The sequence below is a fragment of the Elgaria multicarinata genome, chromosome 15 (genome assembly GCF_023053635.1).
Source record: "Elgaria multicarinata webbii isolate HBS135686 ecotype San Diego chromosome 15, rElgMul1.1.pri, whole genome shotgun sequence".
Taxonomy (NCBI): domain Eukaryota; kingdom Metazoa; phylum Chordata; class Lepidosauria; order Squamata; family Anguidae; genus Elgaria; species Elgaria multicarinata.
The window spans coordinates 1461585-1484634 of NC_086185.1; the positions used below are offsets into that span (position 1 = coordinate 1461585).

General features: G+C 47.9%; 1 protein-coding gene across 1 annotated transcript in view; it reads left to right on the forward strand.

The window, feature by feature from the left end:
* The window catches only part of IL1RAPL2 (interleukin 1 receptor accessory protein like 2), a 385158-nt gene that overhangs the window by 359782 nt on the left and 2326 nt on the right, over nt 1–23050 (forward strand). Inside the window, exons 7-10 of the mRNA XM_063141726.1 lie at nt 5435–5564; nt 8990–9135; nt 14243–14386; nt 17032–17202. Coding sequence (XP_062997796.1) covers nt 5435–5564; nt 8990–9135; nt 14243–14386; nt 17032–17202 — 591 coding nt within the window. The remainder of the gene's footprint in view (nt 1–5434; nt 5565–8989; nt 9136–14242; nt 14387–17031; nt 17203–23050) is intronic.

Here is a 23050-nt window from a genome sequence, read left to right on the forward strand (position 1 = left end):
AGCACCTTGGATATCTCCTTTAGAGTTCTGGCTGGTTCTGACTGAAACCCAGAATGTCCCCCCCCCAACCATTCTCATTCCATATGATATGCAGGGAAATGGCTTTGAAAAAGAAATTCATAGGGTGAAGAAATTTCAGGGGAATTCTCATGGGTTAGGTTTGAAGGTGGGATCTATCCTTCGCTAACATTGAATTTACAAAGTGTCTTATACCATGCTAGGCCACAGAGTTCCCCCCCTCCCCATGTGCCCTTGATAGGACTACAATTCACATCCTCCACAGCCAGCAGGACCATTGGCTGGGAATGGCTGGCAGCTGTGTCTCTCCTGGGTTTCAGGCAGGGGTTTTCCCAGCCCTACGTGGGTGTTTGGACCCAGGTCTTTCTGCATACAGAGCCACGTGTCCTACCACGAGGGCTGTGCTGCTTCCCTCCCCCTCCCCCAACCCTGTGCCCTCCGGATGAAATGGACCATAAGGACAAAACGTATAAAGTATTTTAAAAAATCTTGAAAGGCTGCTGCCATCACCTCTCTGTGGCCCTTCTCCCATCAACCAATGAGCTTCCTGAAGGCCTGTTGGGCTGGCTGTTGTTTTTTTATTTATTTGGGCTTTTTAATGTTTTATTCTGTAATTGTTCTGTCTTTAATGTATTGTAATCAATTTTAAGCTGCCTTGAGGGCCATTTTTTGGTAAGAAAAGGCAGGGTACAAATAAAATAAATGAATAAATTTTAGAAAAGCGATTCCCCTTTTCTCTCGCACAGGATGGAATCCTAAGGAAGGGATGCTGCTGCTATGTTATTGACTGGTGCGATATGCACATACATAATCTAATCAAAGCAGGCCTTTTTTCCCTTCAGAAAATATGTTTATTCATATGAAAATGTATGCGGTTTTATTCTATGTATTAACCAACTAAAACCAAGTTTTCTTTAATTGTCCGATGATGATGATGATGATGATGATGATGATGATGATGATGATGATGATATTTAGCTTTTGCAGAGTGGAAATCACCAGCCAGGTCCTTTGATTCATGGGCACCTCTTGCATGCGGCCCTCTAAACCCACTGAGCAGAAGGGCATAAATCCACGCCACGGACGCTGCCACGCTCTGTTTCAGCACCTTGGACTAAAAGCTTTGTTCTCTGGTTGCAAGGGCGCCCTCTAGTGCCAAACATCTGCTATGCTTTGCCATTGTATGCTCAGAGGCTCATCATTATCATTTGCCCACAGTGCAGTGTAGATAAAAGAAGCAAAAGCCCGTCCCCTGCTCCTAGGAATTTGCAGCCTAATTTAGAGTAAGGGATAGGGAAGAAAGTAAGGGAGGAAACAGGAGACAGAAGAAGCAAAGGCAAACAACATACAGTGCAATCTTACAATAACTACTTGGAAGTAAGACCCATTGAGTCCAATGGTACTTTACATCCATAGTCATAGGCACAGTTATCTGGGTGTAAGTCCCATTGAAACCAGCGGGACTCACTTCTGAATAAACGACTAGGATTGTGCTTTTAATTTCAGTGGAGAATTAGAACGAAGGGATTATTCAGTGCACACCAGGTATGTGGAGAAAAGACAGAAGCTGATTTCCCCACCTGCACCACACAAATTTCAAGCACACTTTGACTGTGAAAGCTTAGGGAAAAGGTGAGTAAGGGGAGACATGATAGAGGTGTACAGAGGTATGCATAGTGTGGTCTGGTGCCGCATGGCTCTTCTTATGTTCTTAGAGAAGTCATATTTATAGGATCGTTTCAAACTCAAAATCAACAGAGTTTTTGCTCCATCCAAGACCTGCCTTAAAAGTGTCCCACATGCACACACATTTGGATGGAGGCCTGTTCAGCTGGACCTCTTTTCTTCCAGTTTCTCATGAAATATGTCAACTCTCACAGTGCAAGATCATGCAAACTCCCGCTAAAATGTGCCTAATGCAACCGAACTATCAGAAGTCATTCCAGCCAGTCAGTGGGGAAGTTACGATCTTATCAGCAGGGAGTTTTCAACAAACAGGTCTGATTGACAGAAGAGAAGAAGAAAGCGAAGGAAGACACTTCTTGCTTGGAACCGGGGGCCTTTCATGTACCAAGGTGACCCCACTTTAAAGTGGAGAATTAATGATGTTCCAATGTTCCGTTCAGCCCTCCTCCCCCTCTTTGCCACTTGAAATATCCTATTAAATGTTAATTCATTGGGACCACAGCAACTCCACTCTCATTTCCTCTCCGATGCATCTTTAAACCATTGGGCTACACTTGTGACAGCCAAAAGGGAGATCGATCTGAAACGAAGATGCCACGGACATTCTGCGGGCCTTTGATGCTTAATTAGATAAACCGAGGGAGATATTGAAAGAGAAGTAATTAAAAGCCAGGGTGCTTCCGAGTGCTTTCTCTAATACACAGTGCAATTAAGCTACATGTGAGGCCTTGGACAGCTAGATACCCCCAAGTGGCAGGCCACGTTTGCCGATGTTTTAAAATGGCCCCAGTGGGATGCACCCAAAAGGCTGTGTGTTCTGCGTGGGCTCCCTCTCTCCCTCTTCGACATCTCTGTCAACCCAGCAGCACGAGCTACGTCTGCAGGAAGCCGTCATGGACAGCTTCTCCTCTTGTCCCACCTCATCCTAAGCAGCAACAGCAGTTTCCCTCCTTGAAGCACTTTGCTTTGGAAGCAAAGCTCAACTCACTTACTGAGCTAGGTTTTGGCCAGGGGGCCCCAGCCAGACATATTGGGGTTCGCTTCTCTAGCCTGGTCACTTTTACCACCATTGTTCCCATTGAGGTGATCCCATAGCAGTGGTGTGGAACCTCAGGACCAGGGAATGAATCTGGCTGACCTGGGGGCCAAATCTGCCCCGCCAGGGTTCCCCCTTCTCCTTTCCTTGGCCCTGCCCCCTTTCCACAACCACCAATCATTTGTGCAGTTTTCCCCTCTTCTAAATGGTTGAAATGCTTCTAATAAGGTTAAGTAACGAGCAGTAAGAGCTTCAAACTAAAATATGCTGGTATTTTGCCTCCTCCCCCTTTCACCTTCGGCCCTCTGCCCACCACTGGAATGCACCCCTCCCCCCTGAGAGCTTCTCCAAAGTAGACTTCAGCACTTGGGCTGCAAGAGGCTCAACACCCGGGTCCATAGTAGAGCCAGGCATATTTCAGGCTTGCAGACCTACTGCCTTCTTTTGCTGGAACCCTGAACTCCACCAAGCACCGCAAAAGACGTCCACCTGGAATGAAAGAACTTGCTTGGCTTTCAGAGGGGATTAGACAAACTCATGGTGCGCAGGGCTACCAATGGCTGCTAATCCTGAGGGCCTATCCCCTACAGTGTATGCCCCATTTTAAATTCAGCACTTAGAAGCCGTTTTTGGAAGCTCCGTGGTATAAATTTCTCCCCTTAATAAATGAAAATAAATCTTCCATAGCAGTTTGGTTTTAACTTCATTATTTTTGTTATTTCTTCTAACCATATGAATCCCTGCAGGAAATTTGCTCACATTTGTAGAAATTAGATGTCTCTCTAGAGTATTCTCATTTCCTCTGATTTATATTTTTAAAAAAGAAGTCTTGCTGGGTCAGTGAATCGGAAACACCACGGCCTCCACTTCCCGCCCAGCATGGCATAAAGGGCAGATGTTGTCAATTCTGACTGACCAAAGTTCTTTCCTTCTCGTATCACTGTGTCTTTTTCCATTAAAGTAAAAAAGGAACTGTACACACACACACAGACAAACACACAAGAAATGCTAAAACACACACCATATAACAAGGTGCAACACTATGCATTTTTATTCAGACGTAAGTCCCACTATGTTCAGAAGTGTGCATAGGTTTGTTACCTTCAGTGGATTTTGTCAAGAAATCCCTTTTTCTTTTGTGTTTTAGCTGCTATTAGAAACTCCATTCCGTGAAGATGGGCCGGCATGCGCTCATTAGGCCACCTGGGTGCATCATCACCTCATGCTGTTCTGGTCTTAAGGCCTCTTGCCAATTAGACCAAGTGGTTTCAGCTGAGCTTCTGTAAAAACTTCTTAATTCCCAGAAAGTCTTGGGAAACTATTCAGCCAGCTACTGATTGGCTAAGGAGGCTTTTGTCAAAGGCTTTTGAGTATAAAATAAAGGGGGCTACAGCTGCCCTTCATCTTCATTTGGGTTGGTTTGTCTTTGCCTCCACGTATGACTAGATGGTCCTGAACTATTTTAATACCCTACTTAGGGGTTTGCAGGCAGGCTTAGGTAAGCTTTGTTGTTTTTTACCTTGAGTGTTGTTTCTAAATCTGCTCTGGTTCCTGCATCACTGATACATTTATCTCAAGTGTTGAGTGCATTTCCTTCCAAGTAAACCTTGGAACTAAATCCCTCTAAACCTTCTGCTTGGTCAGTGCTACTTTTTATGGTTTCATGCATTGGGCTTTGAAAGGAGAGGGCCTGTTTGAACTCTTGTTTCGTGAGCTCCAGGGGTGTCTTGTAAGGTCTGAGAGTCCCCTGGCTGACGCTGAAGTGGACATCAGGGGTGATGGTAGCCTACTTTAGCCAGGGTTTCTCCCTGCCAGCACTGCTGGGAACCGAAGGAACCACTTTCCTCGCTTCCCAGATGTTCTTTGTGGCTTCAAGGGAGGTTGTGGCCAAAGGACTTAGGGCTGGCATTGATGAGAGAGATCATGAAATATCATTCAGTCAAGAGGTCCACATTCTCATTTTATACTAGTTAATGCTAGTTTCTGAGTCTCTAAAGCCTGGCTCCAGGATTAGGTTCATAATAACCAAAGATGAAATGGATCATTGACAGGCAGGCATCTAACAAAATAAGCATTGCATACAAAAGAGTTCAGTGCAAACCGTAGCAAATGTAAGAATCCACAAATGGAAAATGATTCTTGATGGGAACTTGGAGAACTGGATTCAATCCTTCCCTACAGAGCACCAAACAGAGGGCAGGATTTGACCCCTCCTGCTGCTGACAACTGATGACTTCTTTGTAAACTTATACTTGGTTGAAGTGCTTTTGGTCTTTTGCTGAAATCAGGGCAGTGTATACCTAGCTTTGGAGATCTTTGGCTAATTTGTCCGTCCTCTGCACCACTGCAGGGCACAGCCAGTATCTCTGGAAAAGAGTCTTTATAGCTAGATACCCAGATCTTTTGTTGCTTGCAGGGCTGAACACCCAGGATGCCTATTGCCACTCTCAGCCCAAGGGTTCGACTCAGCCCTATGCCCATGGTGGCTGAGGATGATGGGTCTTGGTCTACAGAAACCTCCATTTATTTATTTTTATCCCCTGGATCCATTTGAGATAGCCCTTCCATGCGCCTCTCTTAACCCAAACTCACAAACTTAATAAAAAACGTAATTCAGTAGCAAAATGTGCTTTGTATTGTTCTCCACCCCCAAAAGTAATGCCACCCCCACCCCTGCTTTGTGCTTCTTCTCAGGTCAGCCACTCACTGTAGCCTGCAAAGCATTTTTTGGGTTTAGTGGAGAGTCTGGTCCCATGATCTACTGGACACGTGGAGAGAGATTCATTGAAGAACTTGAAAATCACATTAAAGAAGGTGAAATCAGGTATTTGAAGAACAGGGCTGGGGGCGGGGGCGGGACCCTCCGATTTTTCATGCATCAACAACAATGCTGTGTCTCAGAATGGCACATTTAACAGTCTGTTTGTGTTGAACAGAGAATGATTTCCTTGTCTAGATGTTGGTTGACAGATGTCTTGCTTCTACCATCAGTTTGGGCCGTTGTTTCAGCAGAAATTGTGCAGATACAGTGGCTGCTTGTGTTCTGAAAAGAGGTCTCCGGAGTCCTTTAGCTATCGCCAGTGCATTGTTCCCAATGGGTTTGGGGGCTTGTGTAGCAGTTAGACCTAAACATATTGTAGGCCACACTTTCCATCTGCCCTGGCACTCGGGGAAGTAGCCTGATTTCCTGATGCTGACGTAAGCGGAAAGATGGATGGCCTCACATGAGAGAACTGTAAGCTTGGTGGGTCCATAACTGAACTTGTTTCCTTGAGCATCCTATTGACCAAACGTGTGTCCAGCCCAAGACAACGTCTCTTTGTGTTTCTTTATCTTGCTTTGCCCTTTGCCTGGCATCTAACAGTACCCTAAAGTTAAGTGAACTGATCTGATTTGCACTTGCCTATTATGTAGTTCAAAAGAGTTCCCCTTTGTATTGTCCACTTCTCCCAACATTATGCTGCTATTATTGGCTCAAAAATTACAAACAAAAATGCATATATTAAGAAAAGATACATACAAAAATGTGTATATTAGGGGGAAATGCTTGCAAAATATGTTTGCGTGGGATGGTTGCATATGAACATCAGCGCTGTGCACAGATGGCCTCTCAAAACTCTCCACCCTCAATTTTACTGAATTTCTCCTGGGGGAGGTGAAATTCTCCCACAATTTTTCCCAGGTTGGGTTCCCCATTGGCAGGGTTGTAGCACAGCTTATTTTTCCTTTCTTCAGGTAGGTGGGTGGGTGCACTGCAGTGCAAGCGGCAATATCAGCAACTGCACTGGCAGCCTGACCCCCATTTTGCACACACACACCCACAATATCCCACACCTGGCATCATTCCATGGCATTGTAGGGGAAGAGAGGGAAGGCGACAAATGTATAAAATTGATCAAGGAGGCCCCAGACAGCCAGAGAGGTTATCGTGCTATGAAAGACCAGTCACATTTCTTGGTGATCCCATAAGTAAGGGTACATATAAGAACCCTGAACCCATCCCATGGGAAGTTCTCTGACATTTTCTCCTCCTCTGAATTTCTTTTCAAAACCAATTTCTTTTCTATCCAGGTAAGGAGCCAGCAGCCTTACAGAAGGAGATCTTGCCTTTTTTTCCCCTTACAGTGGCAAGCCGTGGAAGGAGGAGAAAGCTGAGTGGGTGACCTCCTCCTCCTACCACAAGCTGGGTTGAGAACCCAGGTGATGGAGTCACCAGTGTGACCCTGCCCACCCCTCTTCCAACCTCTGCTACCTGAAAGCAGCCCCCCCCCAAAAAAATGATGGGTTCCATCTGGGTCTGGGCTCCATCTGTTAAAGCACCCCTAAAATGGGCAAAGTAGCACAGAGGCAAACAGGCCGGCTCTTTAAGTGAGGCACACAGTCTGAATCAGATGTGTTCTCCAATCAGGTGCGGCCTGGGCACCAAGCTCTGCCCCATAGGGCGGAGTCTAATTGATCCGCTACTGACAGGAGTGACAGATTGAGCGGGTGGTGGCCCGGAAGGGGGAGGAATGAAGAATTCCTTGCCAGGTGGGTTTTTAAGAGCTGTAATAAAAACATTGTGTAAATCGAACTGGTGCTCTTAAATAAGAAATAATAGTCTTTAAGTCTGCCTGGAGGGCTGTGAATTGTGTCTGATTGGGAAGAGAGCCGGCTGTGAATTTCAATGACCATCGCCTTGCTGTACCAGAGGAAAATGTTCCATCTTGGATTTTACTACATATAAATCACCTGATCAGTTGCTAATTTTCCCTTTTCTTTGGCTGAGTCCATAAAGCAGGGAACAAATCTCTCTAGAGACTTAACCAGAAACTCTATTAAATTGCCTTCCCCACCCAGCCCCCGCTGTCCGCCATGTTGCCTGTTTATTATTTTTAAGATAAGAAAAACGTGATTCATGTTAGAGGCACGAAGGGGGAGAATGGAGGCACTTTAAATTAAACCCTTACGTCCCCCACCCTGATTCATTTACCTCTCTGCACTCTCACCCACAGGAGTTAATTAGGGGATCCTGAAACCTCTGACAGCAGGAGGAATTATAGGAAGAAGCCATGCAAGGGAGAGGAGGGGAGCCCATTTAGCACTGCCGTGAGATGGTGCGTTGGCTACTCCGAAAAGAGGCAGGAGCATCCGTTTAAAAATTTCAGACTGGCAACAAAAATATATCATGGGGGAGGAGGGGGAGGAAGGTTCGTAAGGGTCTTACGCAGCCGATAGAAAGTTGGGATTTAGCACGATCCAATCTGCCGCCCCGTTGTGACTCGTCAGGTCTGAAAGGAGGATTCATCAGCACTCTTCACACTTGGTTGGGATCCAAAGAATATGTGCCTGAGGTGGCTCAAGGCTTGTATGTCTCAGACAGCAACGCACGCAAACTGCCTCTGAAACTGGGCCGGCCCTACCGACAGGCAATGCCACACTGTCCGCTGCAGGTGGCAGCTTTTGGGAGGTTCCATGAAACAGCAGCAGATGGGGAATGATTTAATTTACAATTAGCTTTTCACCTTCCTGGGGCGGAGACACGGTTTGGATCTCCTGCCTGCAGCACTAACATGCCTCCGCGTCACGGCCCTGCCCTCAGTCGAGGAGGAGCAGGAAGAGGAGCTGGCTGAACCTGAGACTGCTCTCCCACCGGCTCCATAGCTGGGCCCAAGACACCAAGTTAGCTGTGTGGCCACTTATGCATTGCCAGAAATGAGGAAACGCCCACACCAAAAAAGAGGGCAAAAGAGGCCGCTGACTTGCATAAAATTCCATATGCCAAATTATATGTGTAGGTGCAAATTTAGATAAAATTATTATAATTTAAATAGAAATATGGGATGTCTCACCATGATATAGAAGGCAGTGACCGGGTGAGCTCTGTGCCTTTGCCCAGTCTGGTGTTGATGGGTGTCTTCACGGGCCCTTTAGCTCTTCCTTTTGGTGCTTCTTTAGACTGGACTTGGGATGGACAAACAGAGGATGCCTTAAAATACACGCTGTTCCTCCGGCAGTCCTTCAATCCATGGACTGTCCTCTGTAAAAGAGGGCACACATATCCTATCTCCCTCCAAATTCCTGGCTCCCTCCCTTTCCTCCACTGCAATATGGCACCAGAGAGAGTTTCTCCAGCAGTGGATTGAGCCCTGGGGCTGAAAGCGGTCCAGCGCCCCGACCACAGAGAGAGAAAGAATCAGACCACCCCGTCTTCGGTTTCCCTGCCTCTGTGAGTCCAACGAACCTCCAAATCCTGTTCTTTCCCCTTAGGCTCCTCAAAGAGCATCTCGGAGAAAAAATAGTGGAGTTAACTTTAATCTTTGACATCTTGAAGGAGGCAGACCTGGCCAACTACACCTGCCACGTAGAAAACAGGAATGGGAGGAAACACGCCAGCGTCATTCTGCGTAAAAAAGGTAGGTGCTGTTTTGCTCCCATCTGTGTGAATCACTGGGTTTTTGAATGAATGGCACAAATGATTCTTCCCCCACCCCCCAGGATATCTATAAGCTCAGCTTCCCTAATGATTTCTTCTGGAGTTGTGTTGAATGGGAAATAAAATGCGCTCGTTTCTCCTCTTCTCTGCCTTGTCGCAATTGTCCCCTTTGAGACCCCTGAGGTCTGGTTTTGTCCTTCTTCGTCTGTTTTCTAAAGAATTGCAGCCAACCATTAAATCACCCTTCTCCAACCAGGGTCTCTTCAGATGTTTGGTACCACAAGTCTACCATCCCTTACCATTGGCCAAACTGGCTGGGGCTGATGGGAGTTGTAGTTGAAAACATATGAAAGCTTATGCTGCACACCTGGCCTTTGATGCTGTTTGGCCAGGATGCCCCCCCCCCATGCCTTTAGTTGCAGAAACAGTGTTTCACCCCATTTCTAAAGATGGACAGTGCCACAGGAAGTCTGAGACTGGGGATCAAGAAGCAGCAGAAAATGAAACCTCCCCCCCCCCCCAATGTCCTGGACAGACTAGGCCAAGATGAAGTCATCCCTCTCACTCAGAAAAACTCTCTTACCAATAAAAAGGACTTTTTAAATAAATAAATAAATATGGACACATGGTCCATACATGCATTTTAGAAGTATCACGGGAACTTTGAATGTTGGTGGTAGATCCAGGCACACCTCAAAAGCCTGTCAGACGCAGGCTAGCTGAAGCGATGTTGGCACTCCTTTTCTACCCTTACCTGATCCTTTGAGTCCCTTCCAGCAATTTCAGTCTGTGGTAAAGTCATTGGGCACAGCAGTGAGTAAAGGCACACGCGCGGGGCCCTTTGATCCCAAAGTCTTGCAGTCATAATAAGCCGAATGATTGGATGGCGGCAGGGTCCATCTTCTGCACACCACGGTAGGTCTCCCCCTCAGCGTCTTTCACAGGCTTCTTGTTATTTGGAAAAAGAAAGAAGGAGCGCCTTTTCAATACAGCCCCCGCTTCAGTGCTGCTTGAACATCCTTCTTCACCGGGATTGTGCCAGGCTGCTGCTTCTGCTACTTGCCTACCTGGCACCAGTTTCCTTCACAGGGAGGAACAAGGAAATTGGTTTAGACTTGGACTTCACTGAGGGGAAGGAGAAAACCGGCTTAGCAGCCAAGCGTACAAACACAAGGAACTGACCCCCAACATTGTGTTAAAGATAATAATTAAAAGCAGCTTCAAGAGATGAGAATTTAGAGTTGAGAAGCAAAGGAGAGGAGGGTTGCGTAGCCCTTTCCTCAGCCCCGCCTTTACCCCATGGCTCTCTTCCACCCCCGTGCCTTCCGCCCCCCGCCCCCCAATTCCTGGAGGGTTCAAAAAGCATGTTTGCTCCAAGAAATGTGTGCCGTGCAGTTAGTCCCCTAAGGACACTTTTCCTGTAGCACAAAAAAGAAATAGAAAAAAAGAAAGAGATTCTAAGTACTCTATAAACAGAACAAGAGGAATAACTTGTCTTTCAGTTCAAGAGTACAGCCTGATTTGTTCCTGGAGCTCCTGACAAGTTACACATTGCAGATTAAAAGGAAATAAGACATCAGTGTCAGCTTAGCCCTTGTGCCTGAGAATGTCTGTTTCATGCGAGGCAGGAGTGAAGCCTATTTGGGGACTTGATATTCAAAGCAGGGATCTATCGCTTGCATTCTAATCATTTGATGTTCAGCTCGGTGGTTATCATGTAACTCTGAAATATTGAAACCACTTCAGTGTGCCAAATGATGTCTCTCTGCTTGAGGTCTGCTGTCAAAGAACTGGGCGAGCTCAGCCATCCCCAACCTGGCCCTGGTCGGTTCTGTTGGCCTACAACTCCCAGAATCCCCCAGCCAGCCATGCTCCTGTCAAGGTCTGGGCCAGCAGAGACATCGCAAGCCCTTGCTGTAGCTCCCTTCTGCCTTGACCAGCTTTCTCAGCCCATCCATCTCCTTCACACACACACACACACACACACACACACACACACACACACACATCCATCGCACGCAGCTCTTTCCTCCCCACTGCTGCCTCAGGGTCGGGCCGGCTGGGCCTCTCTGCGTTCTCTCATTCCCTTATGTCATTATCTCTTGCTAGGGAATAAGTGACTGTGTTCTGATTGTTAATTATAGGAGCCAAAACATCCGCAAGCAGAGAAGTTGACTCCTTGCACTGGAATGGCAGCCTTTCTATGTAAACATGGATGATCTATATAAACTCATCAACGCTCCCAAGTTTGAGGAAGAAGCGTTAACGCTTCCGCTATCTTTTCTTTTCCATCACCAGCGTTTTATGTTTCTCCCAATGCGTATTTATCATGGCAGTAAATATCTGCACTGACACAGGGCGTAAATTAATACATCTTCTCAACGTACCTCTCATCGTATTAGACGGGCTTCTTGTGATTTTTAATGGGCGGCTGAACGGGAAAGGCAGGTTAAGAGCTGCAGGTGCCCTGCGTGCGGTATTCAGAGCGGCATTTCAGTCTGCGGTGAGGGCCTCCCAGGGGGCACAGAGTTACGGCCCTCATGAATCATCCTGACTTTTGGTAGTCCATGTTTGCTGCTCGAGCTGAGATGGAGGGGAGGACAGTCTTGTGAATGTCTCCATGGCCCCACACTTTTCCAGCCCACGACTGGTGATTTTGCAGGCCCCGAAGTGTCCAGGGGGCAGGGGAGGGCCCCCCTCTGCTTCAACCACTGGGCTCACACTGGTTTCTGCTGTGCTGCACTGCGCCAATGAAACCCCTGCAGTGCAGCATGGCAAAAGGGGAGTGCACGCGCCACGCACACTGGCATGCGTCTACAAAGAGGACTCTTGCCCATGGTTTTCATCACACAGATGTCCATCGTGGAATGGCACATTCAAGTAGGCTTCTCTTTATTCTCACTGAGATGGACACTGGCTTTGGGGGATTTTTGTTTATATCCCCCCTTTCCAACAAGTTCAAGGCAGCTAATGTAGAATTTTAAAAAGTATTGTTATTATTTATTGCACTTATATACCGCTCCCATAGCCAGGGCTCTCTGGGCGGTTTACAGAAATTCTAAAATTGAGATAAAAACAAGTATACAAAATTTAAAGTTCTAAAACACAGAACATGCACACATAAAGCATTAAAAACCATTAAAAAAAACCTAAACATGTGGCTGATTAAGATGTGCTGCCATATGCCTGGGCAAAGAGGAAAGTCTTAACCTGGCACCGGAAAGATAGCAGCGTTGGTGCCAGGTGAGCCTCGTCAGGGAGATCATTCCATAGTCTGGGAGCCATCACCGAAAAGGCCCTGTCCCTCGTTGCCACACTCCGAGCCTCTCTCAGAGTAGGCACCCAGAGGAGGACCTTAGATGTTGAACGTAGTGACCGGGTATATTAACATCGAGAGAGGCGTTCCGTCAGGTATTGTGGTCCCAAGCCATGTAAGGCTTTATCGGTCAAAACTAGCACCTTGAATTGGTCTCGGAAACATACAAGCAGCCAGTGCAAGCGGACCAGAGCAGGTGTTATATGGTCAAACCTTCTGGTTCCCGAAATCAATCTGGCCACTGCATTTTGCACGAGCTGCAGCTTCTGAACCGTCTTCAAAGGCAGCCCTACGTAGAGTGCATTGCAGTAATCTAACTTGGAGGTTACCAGAGCATGGACAACTGAAGCCAGGTTATCCCTGTCTAGATAGGGTCATAGCTGGGCCACCAACTGGAGTTTGTAGAAGGCACTCCGTGCCACTGAGGTCACCTGAGCCTCAAGTGACAATGATGGGTCTAAAAGAACCCCCAAGCTACGAACCTGCTCCTTCAGGGTGAGTGCAATCCCATCCAGAACCGGTAGAACACACACACCCCATCCTGTCAGCGGAGTCACCTACTAACAGCATCTCAGTCTTGTCTGGATTGAGGTTCAGTTTATTAGCCCTCATCCAGTCCATTGTCACAGTCCATATCTCTAAAAAACATAGAGATGTAGCTTTTAGAAAACATACAATAAAACATTAAAACCTCATTACTTCAAAAAAACTAACAGAGCATCAAAACTCAGAAAAACAGAACCATAAAACGAGTTGTAAAAACCTGTCCACACTAACGGTGCCATCCTGTTAGATCAATGTTCTTTTCACCCAAGGACGAAATCCAAACAGCCCTTAAGCACGACTCCACCATTCCAGCGAAAGAGGGTTCAAAAGCGCTTTATTGATTAGTAATCAAGGCCTGGTCTCTTCAAAGGGAGCAATCAGACAAAAGACATAGGGAATACAGTACAGTATTTGAGCTTGCAAGGGGCAGGGGCCAGTAGCAGCATTAACCAATCAGAACATAACACTGGGGCATAGCTAATTATGCTAAACAGTTCTGTATACAAAACCTTTGGCCTGACAGTAAGTTACAGAAGTTAACTTTGACACAGCAGCACTGGAGCCAGCTGGAGCCAGAGCTCTTGTTTATGTTAGATAAGAAGGATGCACTCAAGGAGACATGCTCGCATACAGGACATCATGACATTTTGCCTGCAATATGATGGCTACTTTACAGTTTCCTGTTAAAAATGGAGAGACCTCTGCTAACAATCCTGTGCCCGTCTTGGGCCGTGGCTCAGTGGTAGAGCACTTGCCTTGCATGCAATCCCCGGCTGCTCCAGGGAGGGCTGGAAAACTCCTGCCTGAAACCCTGGAGTGCTGCTGCTGCTGCTGCTGCTGCCAGTCTGTGTTGACACTACTGGGTAAGATGGACTGAGGCTCTGACTCTGTGTAAGGCAGCTTCCCATGCTCCTACGTACTCAGAGGTAAGTCCCATTGCATGTGCATTGGATTCCAATAAATGAAGGCCTTCCTAAGAAAAAGGAAAAAAGAAGGTCTTCATACCGTGGTGGAAGGGGCCAGTTTGAATTCCAGAGTCTGGATGCAGCCACTGAAACGGCCCTGAATTCACAGTGGGCTATGAATCTATTAAACAAGGGCCCTTAATGCTGCCATGAACTCCTTGAAGGAAGAAGAGGATGGTGATGGTGGTCTTGTCATTCTTAATAATAACCACAACAGCCGTGCTTTTCTAGCCCAGCCATCTTTTCTCACTTTATCCTAGACCTAATCTCCAAAATCGAACTTGCTGGAGGTTTGGGAGCCATCCTTGTCTTGCTGGTTTTGCTGGTAACTATCTACAAATGCTACAACGTAGAGCTGATGCTGTGTTACAGACAAACCTTTGGGGGCGATGAAGCAACGGACGGTACGTGGCCATCTCTAAAGGGCTGTGATCACTGTTGTTTTGATCAACAAAATATTGAGCAGTCACTGCACCTGACTGCAGATGCAGGCTGCTGCAAGGGAGCAGAGGTGACATGCACGAAGGGCTGAGCAGAGCCCTGGTCCAAAAATCTAGTGGCGCGGTCCACTGGGACATTCAGGGGAGCTGTGCAAAAAGCATGGCAGCCCGTAGCCCTTGGGAAACTAGATGTCCCAAGTCTCCTTGCACCTAGCTGTCTGCCAGCCGCCCGCAAGAGGGAGACAGGGAAGAGACTCCCCTTCCGCACACTTACTGCCACCAGCAGCTGCATAGTCAATGGGTGAAAAGGAGGGGGCTTGGGGAGGGTCATTGGTGAATGGAGTTTGGCGGCTGCCTTGATAGGCAGGAGGGTAGAGGTGGGTGAGGAATTGCGTTCTTCTTGACTTGGATTAAAATCCAAGATGGAGAAGAATTGGGGGGGGGGGGCTATGATGCCTATCTCTTCTTTGACCCCTCTAGAGATGTGCAGCGCTTCCCTTCCAGCCCCTTCACTGCCCTCCATGGAAAAGAGCAATTGTACGAAAGCAGGGTAGCACGGATGGCTGACCCGGCTCCTTTGCTGCAGGTGGTAGGAAGGAGACCCAGTGTGGTTCAGTGGTTAGAGTGCTGGACTGGGAGTTGGGAGATCCAAGTTCTGGTCCCCACTTGGCCATGAAGCTCACTGGGTGCCTCTGGGCCAGTCACTGACTCTCAGCCTAACCCATCTCACAGGGTAGTTTAAGGGTGAAATGGAGAGGAGGCGGATCCTGTACATGGCCATCTTAAGCTCCTGAGAGGAAAAACAGTGATCTAAGAGCAAAATCCAACCTAGGTCCTACTTAGAGTAGACCCATTGAATGGGACTTAAGTTTGTGATGAACAAATTAAATCCACATTCATTTCAATGGGTCTACTCTACATAGGACCTATGTTGGATTTTGCTCTAAACGTAGCAAATAAATAAGGTCGTGGTTGCCATAATCAGCCTGAGATATTTTTGCTTTAATCATCCACTTGCTGCAGAGCGCTCTCCTGTCAACCGGCTAAAGACTTACATGGTCCGTGGGGGGTTAAAAAGCCAATTTCCTTCTGCTAACCGAACCATGCCGGGATCCGGCCTTGCTCCATCCATCATGTATCCTTGCTCTCATATTGAAATATGCCATCTCCTGCTAGAACCAGTAACAGCTCAGTGGAACACCTTGTGTTCTTCAATAAGAAGTGGAGGAAAATCAATTCTCTAGATGAGAAAATAAATGTCGGCACCTTCCCTGAGTCTCCCCATAAGTCACAGCCAGATCTCTTTGATGAAAATTAGGGAAAGTACCATAATTTGAAGAACATAAATGAACAAGCCACGTTCTGATTGGCTGTTTAGCCTCGCAGTGGTGCAAAGGATTGATTGTCTTAAACTTGCCTCCTGCGTTTTCTTCCCCTCCACCCACAGTTGCTGTTCAAAGAAAATTGATGCTTCATGAGCATTCTATACTTCTGTCTTCACTACATTAACCGTTTGATTTTTCATTTTCTCTGAATAATGGGAGCTTGCAAATACCAGGAGTGCTCCCAATCACAGACGTACAGTACCTTTTCTCCAATAGACCCACAGCCCTAGGAAGTGCTATGAAAGTTTGTGCCTGTGCATGAAAATGGGTTATAATAAATGGATACGTTAAAGTATATGTTAAACCTTCCATCTGAATATACTACCTAATCAGGCTTTAATGTGGACAATGAAGCCATTTATGCCTGTAGTTTAATACAGTTTATTTATTGTTTGCTTTATTAAAAGGCTGCCGCCCTCCACCCACCTGCGGCTGTTTCAGCCCATGGAGGTCATTCGGAAGGGCTGGCCCTGACATTGGGCAGAGTGAGGCGGCTGCCTGAACGGGCGGTGTCGGAAGGGAGCGCTTTCCGTACCATGTCCTCCACTTCCTAAGGCAGCCTGAGGCCCTGAGGTGCTTTGGAGGTTGCTGTCCCAGCACCAGGGCTGAAGTGATGGCCCAATGCCAGTCAGGCTGGGCTTTGTACATGGAATGGGGGAAGGCGCCATCTTGTCTTTGACAGCAATCCGTCTTGGGCCAGCACAGCACGCCCAAAAACAAAACTCATTTTCCTGCCTTGAGATTTGTTTACAGATACCACACTGGGCTTTGCATGTATCATGTATTTGTTTCATGGATAATCCACCTTTGTTTCATGGCAGGACTCTGGAGCGCCCCACCACCACCCCGCGTGCCTTTCTCTCACTGCAGCAAATGCAATGGGGAGAGCGTGGTGGGTGGGGATCTCCGGGGGCCCTGCTGGAGGTGGCCGGGCGACAGCGGCCAGCCCTCATGGCAGGGGCAGGGAGAGCGGTGGTGCAGGTCAACGCTCCGTCCACTTCAGCCCTTGACACAGGTGCCTCGCCTGCTTCGTGGGAGGAGGGCCAGCCCTGATCCCGTGCCTTCATTCAGACCAGGCCGTCAGGGACTGTGGGAATTGTGGTTGAAAACACATGGAAGGCACCTCGTGAAACGCCCACAGCTGTTCCTCATTGCCTTGCTGCCAGGTTGAAGTCTTCTTCGTTTCCTTTTCTTTTAAAATGAGATATCTGTTTTTATTTACAGACAACAAGGAATACGACGCGTATCTGTCTTACACCAAAGTGGACCCAGACACCTTGGACTGCAACAACAGTGAGGAGGAACGATTTGCCCTGGAAATCCTGCCAGATGTCCTGGAGAAGCATTATGGATACAAACTCTTCATTCCAGACAGGGACCTGATCCCTACAGGGAGTAAGTACTGATCAGCTGGGCATTTGCGATTACCCATCTGATGCTGCTAAGGATGCGAATTCTACTTCTTGAGTTTGCATTTCCTCTTTATGTGGCTGCTCTCAGAAACTAAATAATGGTCCTGACTGTGGTGAGGCAGGGGTGGCAGGCTTTGCAGGGGTCTAGCTGAGCAAAGCTGCGACCCCAAAAAGGGGGTTGTGCCCGGGGTCAAGCAACGGCTACTTTGTAAGGAAGGAAGTTCTGGAGAAAGCAATTTCATGTCAATTGGAAATCCGTGGCAGCCTCTAGCTCAACAAAAGACCTCCTTTGCCACTGTAACTCCTGTTTGAGGGTGGGTGGTTCTTTTACATCTTACATCTTTCTTTCTTCTTTATTATGTTTTCCACAGTCACGTTACTCCAGAGAGACATAGACTTCTAGCCTCCCTTCTCTCTCCTGTGCAACCCATTTATCTCTCCTTTCCTTAGTTTGTTTTACCCCCAGGGTAGCATTATGTTTCCATCAGCACTAACCATGGTTAACACAGAGGCTGGGTTTACTTCTCTGAACCAAAGCAAAAACAAGGTTTTTACGTGTGTTTTACAATTTGGCCAAACTGCAAAACCCTGAACAAAACAGAATGTGGTTCATCCTGATGCAAATATAATCTTTTGTCACAATTATGTCAATCATGCAAGGAAGGGAGATTTTGCATGGAAAAGGGGAGAAGGTGCAGTAGCAAGCCATTCTCAAGCTCATCTAAATTCTTCAACGCTCATTTTGGCTCACTTGTGTTTTCAGGTTTTTTTACCTGTTTTTTGGCTCATTCAAACAGCAAAAGTGTGCATTTCGGATAGGAAAAGTGCACGTTCCTTTATTTTTTAAAAGCTGCACACTTTCCACACAGGAACTGAAGTATGAAAAGTGGTTAGGAGATTTGGGGTGTTACATCTGTACTAGGCCAATAACAGAATTGTTTAAAAATGCAATTAAACATTACAAAACATGAACAGGAGAAATCAGTCTCTCGCATTGTTAATGTTCCACAGTAGACTTTAACAAGTTGGCCCAGGATTACAGTGTTTCATGATTTGCTATTAAACCTTCTCTAAATGTTATTGGTTGGATTAACTTCATGGTGTTGGCAGCATTCCTGACCCTAATTAACCCCCGATGAAAAAGAAGTGCGCTCTTTTCTTCTCCATAACTTTGCAATTAACGGTTTTGCCACAGACAGCACACAGGAAACAGGCTGCCTCTCTGCCCTACCGAGAGGGCTCAAAGAAGCCAATAGCAAAATTTCATGGCCTGAGGGGAACATGTGATGACATGTCAGCACAAAGAGTGGACGAGTGGAGACTATTTCAGGTCCATGCTGGTTTCCCGGGGGCTCATTCAGAAGTTCGCTCCATCCTCTGTCTGCACTTCTTTGCGATTTTTAAATACACAGTATGGAAATACTAATTTTAAAAAACTTTTTCTCACAAAATATGCAATTCTAATGGCAGTTTCCCCTCCATTGGTCATCATATTTTGATACTAAAATGTGGAATTGATGTGCATTTTGAGACATCTTTTCAGCCAAGAACTGTATTCCAAATTTTGGAGACAGGCAAATGACTTGTGTTCCAATCTGCACGTTCTCCTAGGGTGTGTGGATCAGGAAGCCTCCGTGCTAGCTCTCTCTCTCATTCTTCTGTGGTTGGGATTCTGACCTCAGTCAAGGGAGGACTTGGGTGTGTTGTAGTTGGCCAGTTGGTGGGGAGGGGCGACCCCATGGATCGAATGCACGCTCTCAGCCTCGAGGGGACACAGAGCACATTAGATACACTCATGGGCCCTTGTAGCGGTTTTGTGAACTGCCCAGAGAGCTTCAGCTACTGGGCAGTACAGAACAGATGGAAAGAAAGGAAGAAAGAAAGGAAGAAGCTCTCAAATGCTCTGACAAGAGGGTGGAGAGACAACGCCCCATTTGCTGCTGCTCCTGCTCCACTGGCAAGAGCCGCTCAGGGCCCAGGACAGACAGGGATCAACGGTCTAGGGGGCCTCCGTCCAGTGGAAGCTAGTAGCTCAGATGTCTATGGGGCTGTGAATCCACTCTGGGTTTCACTCAGAACTCTAAAAGAGTTCTCCAAGGTGCTGAATCCATTGGGGGCATTGACTGAAAGCCAGAGCCCCACTGGCCTCAGAGACACCAGCCTCCACTGTCTCCACCCTTTGGCCATCTGGCCCATGGATAGGATTGCTCTCTAAGTGTGTTTCGCCTCAAGCATTTGATAACAGCACGGACCCCGAAGTTTGTCGGAAAGCTAGCGGGACAGAGCTTGTCTTTAGCCTTTTTCTTTTGTGTAGTCCTGGAGCCTAGCTACACGCAGGCACTTAACGAATCAAAGTTAAAACAAACATTAGCTGTAACTGCAGACCACTGCAAAGACATTCAGAGAACACGTTTTGTGTTTCATGTACAGCTGCTGTTTCTTCCAGGCTTAGTTTCAACTTTTAAAAGGAAAGAACAGAATCAAAAGTGTTTCAAGTCACAAGGAATATTCATGAAGAGAACAAATGCCTTAAATGAATTGGCTTCCTCACAGGTGCCTCCATCGGCGCGACAGGCAGAGCGGCATTTTCTTTTCTTTCCACCTGCCATTCAGGCGCTCCAACGAGCCCTCATCACCATCACCGCCGTTTCAGAGAGCCATTAGCCATCATCAGCGAGCCCCTCACTACCTGAGGAAGTCGGCACTCTCGTGGCTCAGCACCGCGTCCCATCCAGCCTCTTCCCTCCCTTGCAACTGGAATGATTCAATATTTTGAAAAGATTTGATTCTTTCATGGGAACAGAAGAAGTATTTAATCACCCACCTAATGATGACAATGCAGAATATGAACGTAAAAGCAGACTCTTGTTTTTAATCCCTTCGGTCTACAGTAAACACACACACACACACACACACACACACACAATCTAGTAGGGAAATCAAAACTTTGAATGCCTGAGGTGCCCACACAGTTCTGCACGGAGGACAGTCTTTGATGGGCCTTGAGCTGCGACAGCTAAATAGAACCTCGTTCTTCCAAGGCAATGTTCCTCCTCCTGTTAACAGAGGTTTGAGACAAACTCTTGGGCTAGGGGTGATGGGGTTGTTCCCCAGCACATCTGGATGGCACGAGGTTGGGGAAACCGGCCCTGTCCTGCAGTCCTGGTGGTTCCCCACACCTGGATACAGATCCGAGGGAGACTGTTTTTAGCCCAGACTTTCAGCCAGCCCAGGAAACTTACTCCCTTGGTCCAGTTATGGGAAAATCCAGGCACTGAAGGAAATGTTAGCATTCATGGCCAGAAGTAGGTGCCATTTTAGGGAAAGGGTTCCGCACCCTGGAGAGCTCCTTTAGCAGTCTGTCTGGTTCTGAATGGACTCCAGAATGGAATCGCAGCCCCACCAAGATCAGAGCCACTAGACTCCACTGATGTCAATGTACACCAGTTGCTGGGGAACATGAGCGGGGGGGGGCGCCACTGTCCTCCTGTGCCACTTGCAGGCACCCCACAGGAAGCGGTGATCAGAATGCTGGACTAGATGGACCTGAGTCTGATCCAGGATGGCTCTACTTATGTTTTTAGGACTACAACTCCCAGCATTCCTGGCCACGTTGGCAGTGCCTGATGGGAGCTGATGTCCAGTGCACCAGTTTGGGGGGGGGGGAGTCTGCACTGTTTAAAACAAGATATTGGACATTTTTGCTAGATGACGGCGCCAAACTCTTTCTTTTTTTTTCTTAAGAGAAACCATTTGCCTGCTGAAATGATGAGGTGGAGAAGGGCTGACAGGCCCCGGCCCTTTCTCCCTGCCGCAGAGAGTGCTTCGTCCAAGGAAGGCCTTGCCCTCTCGCGCACACCAGGGACGTGCTGGCTGCTCAGAGAGGAAAGGGCACGCTTGTCAGGCGGTGCCCTTTAGGGTTGACCTCCCAAGCCGGCAAGCGCGTCCTCCTGGTGCCCTTTGGGGGGGTGGCGCCTGGCTTCGGCTCGGGTGAGGGTGAACGAGGGTGTCAGTTCCACCTGCTCCCCTCAGGGGCAGGTGCCCGGCCAGGAGAAGAGCAGCGGAGTCTGTGAGCTGTTGCTTCCGACTGCGATGCAGAAGGACGCCACAGCTGCCGGGAAAGGCACGCTGGGCAGCAGCCTTGGATGCTGAGGCCGGCGCAGCATCTGGTGATGCAGTCGTGCCTGGCTAGATCAGTGCATTCTTAAAGCAAGCCAGTCTGCATAATCTCTGCCGTGAAGCACGGAGCAAGGGGGACCTTCAAGCAAAGCGTGCCATGGGGAGGGCTCTTATTCAGGGCTTCAGTATCCTCTTGAGGGATGCTCCACAAGGCTCACCCAGGACATTTTGCTGCCTGAGGCAAAAGACAAGACGCCGTCCCCTTCCATTCCATGTTCAAAACCCAACCAGAGTGGCTGTTGGACGTCTTCAGCACTAGTGATGTGACGGCATCATCTACTGCACCTTAAGGCAGCAGAATAGCTTATGGGGCATGAGGTTGGCCACACGGCACACAGCCCTTTCCTCCAACCTCTCACTGCTGTCTCCCAGTATCTGCCGCCTGAGGTGACCGGCTCATTCTGCCAGGGCCAGCCCTACTATTAGGCAGAGTGAAGCTGTTACCTCAGGCGGCAGATGGTGGGAGAGCCCAGCAAGGTGTTGGAGGAGAGACCTTGCTGCCATTTGTTCTGCTCTGTGCCTCCTACATTAGTCTGCTGCCTTCAGGCCCAGTGCAGGATGCTGCCTCGCCCTCAGCATTAAGGCTCTGCCAGGCCAGTCTGTTGTTGGACCTGGAACGGGAGGGGGGGCACCTTCTGGACCTTTGCCTCAGGCAGCAATATGTCTGGGGACCAGGCAAGCGTCTCTGGGAAGGGCTTTCCACGGATGTGTGTGAGAGAGGAAGCGCGCCCCGTTCTACATTTGCTTGCAAAAAACCCCATGTGTATATTTGGAAAAAAATATGTGCAGAGTTGGAAATACTTAAAGTCAGATAAATTTAGATAATTAAGTGCAAATCTTTCATTTAGACTTTTCTTGGAAATCACGAACTGATGTGGAAACAGGGATGGAATGAACTTAATGCAGGAAAAATGAGGAACCGAATGGACCTGAGTCTTCTCCATCCCTGGTTGAAAGCCGCGTCGGTTCTCTGGGGAGAAAAGGCGGGCCTGATCCATGTGGGCCGCTGGCTCTGCATCTTGCCACATGGGCGGGGGGGGGGGGATCGCTGCCCACTTCATTGACAGGCAGGTCTGGAATGCAGAGGGGAGTCCACACACACGCACCCACGCCGAAATCAAAGGCAGGGCTTGGATGGCAAGCCCAACCATGCTTCAGAACTGATTCTAAAAGTCTGTGGAGCTCAGTTGGGTTCATTATTTTTCTCCCCCGCCTCCCTCTTTGTGATAAATTAAATTTACACTTGACCCCATGGATCTAGATGACAGTGCACCATTTACGCATCTGCCGCATCAGTAATTTGCAAAATGTTATATATGGGTTGGATCCAGATTTATGCTGGACCCATTGCGTTGATGGAAGTGGACCTCACTACTACTCCCCTCTTGCCAAGGCAGCCCCCTGAAAATGCTAGAGAGAGCCAGGAGACCCTGCTAAATGCAGTGGCTGGGGAGGGGCTATCCCCCAAAACCGGGCAGAGGGACTTTCCATCATGACTGAAGCTGTACAGATCCTCGATCCAACCCACTGTATCGCTGGAGGGTCGACTATGGTGGGCCCAGGACCCCCTGCTTTTTGGCCAGCCTACACACAACCTCACTGCATATGGGATGAGTTCCACTTGGAACGCCTCCTCCAATGTGCTCTTTCTT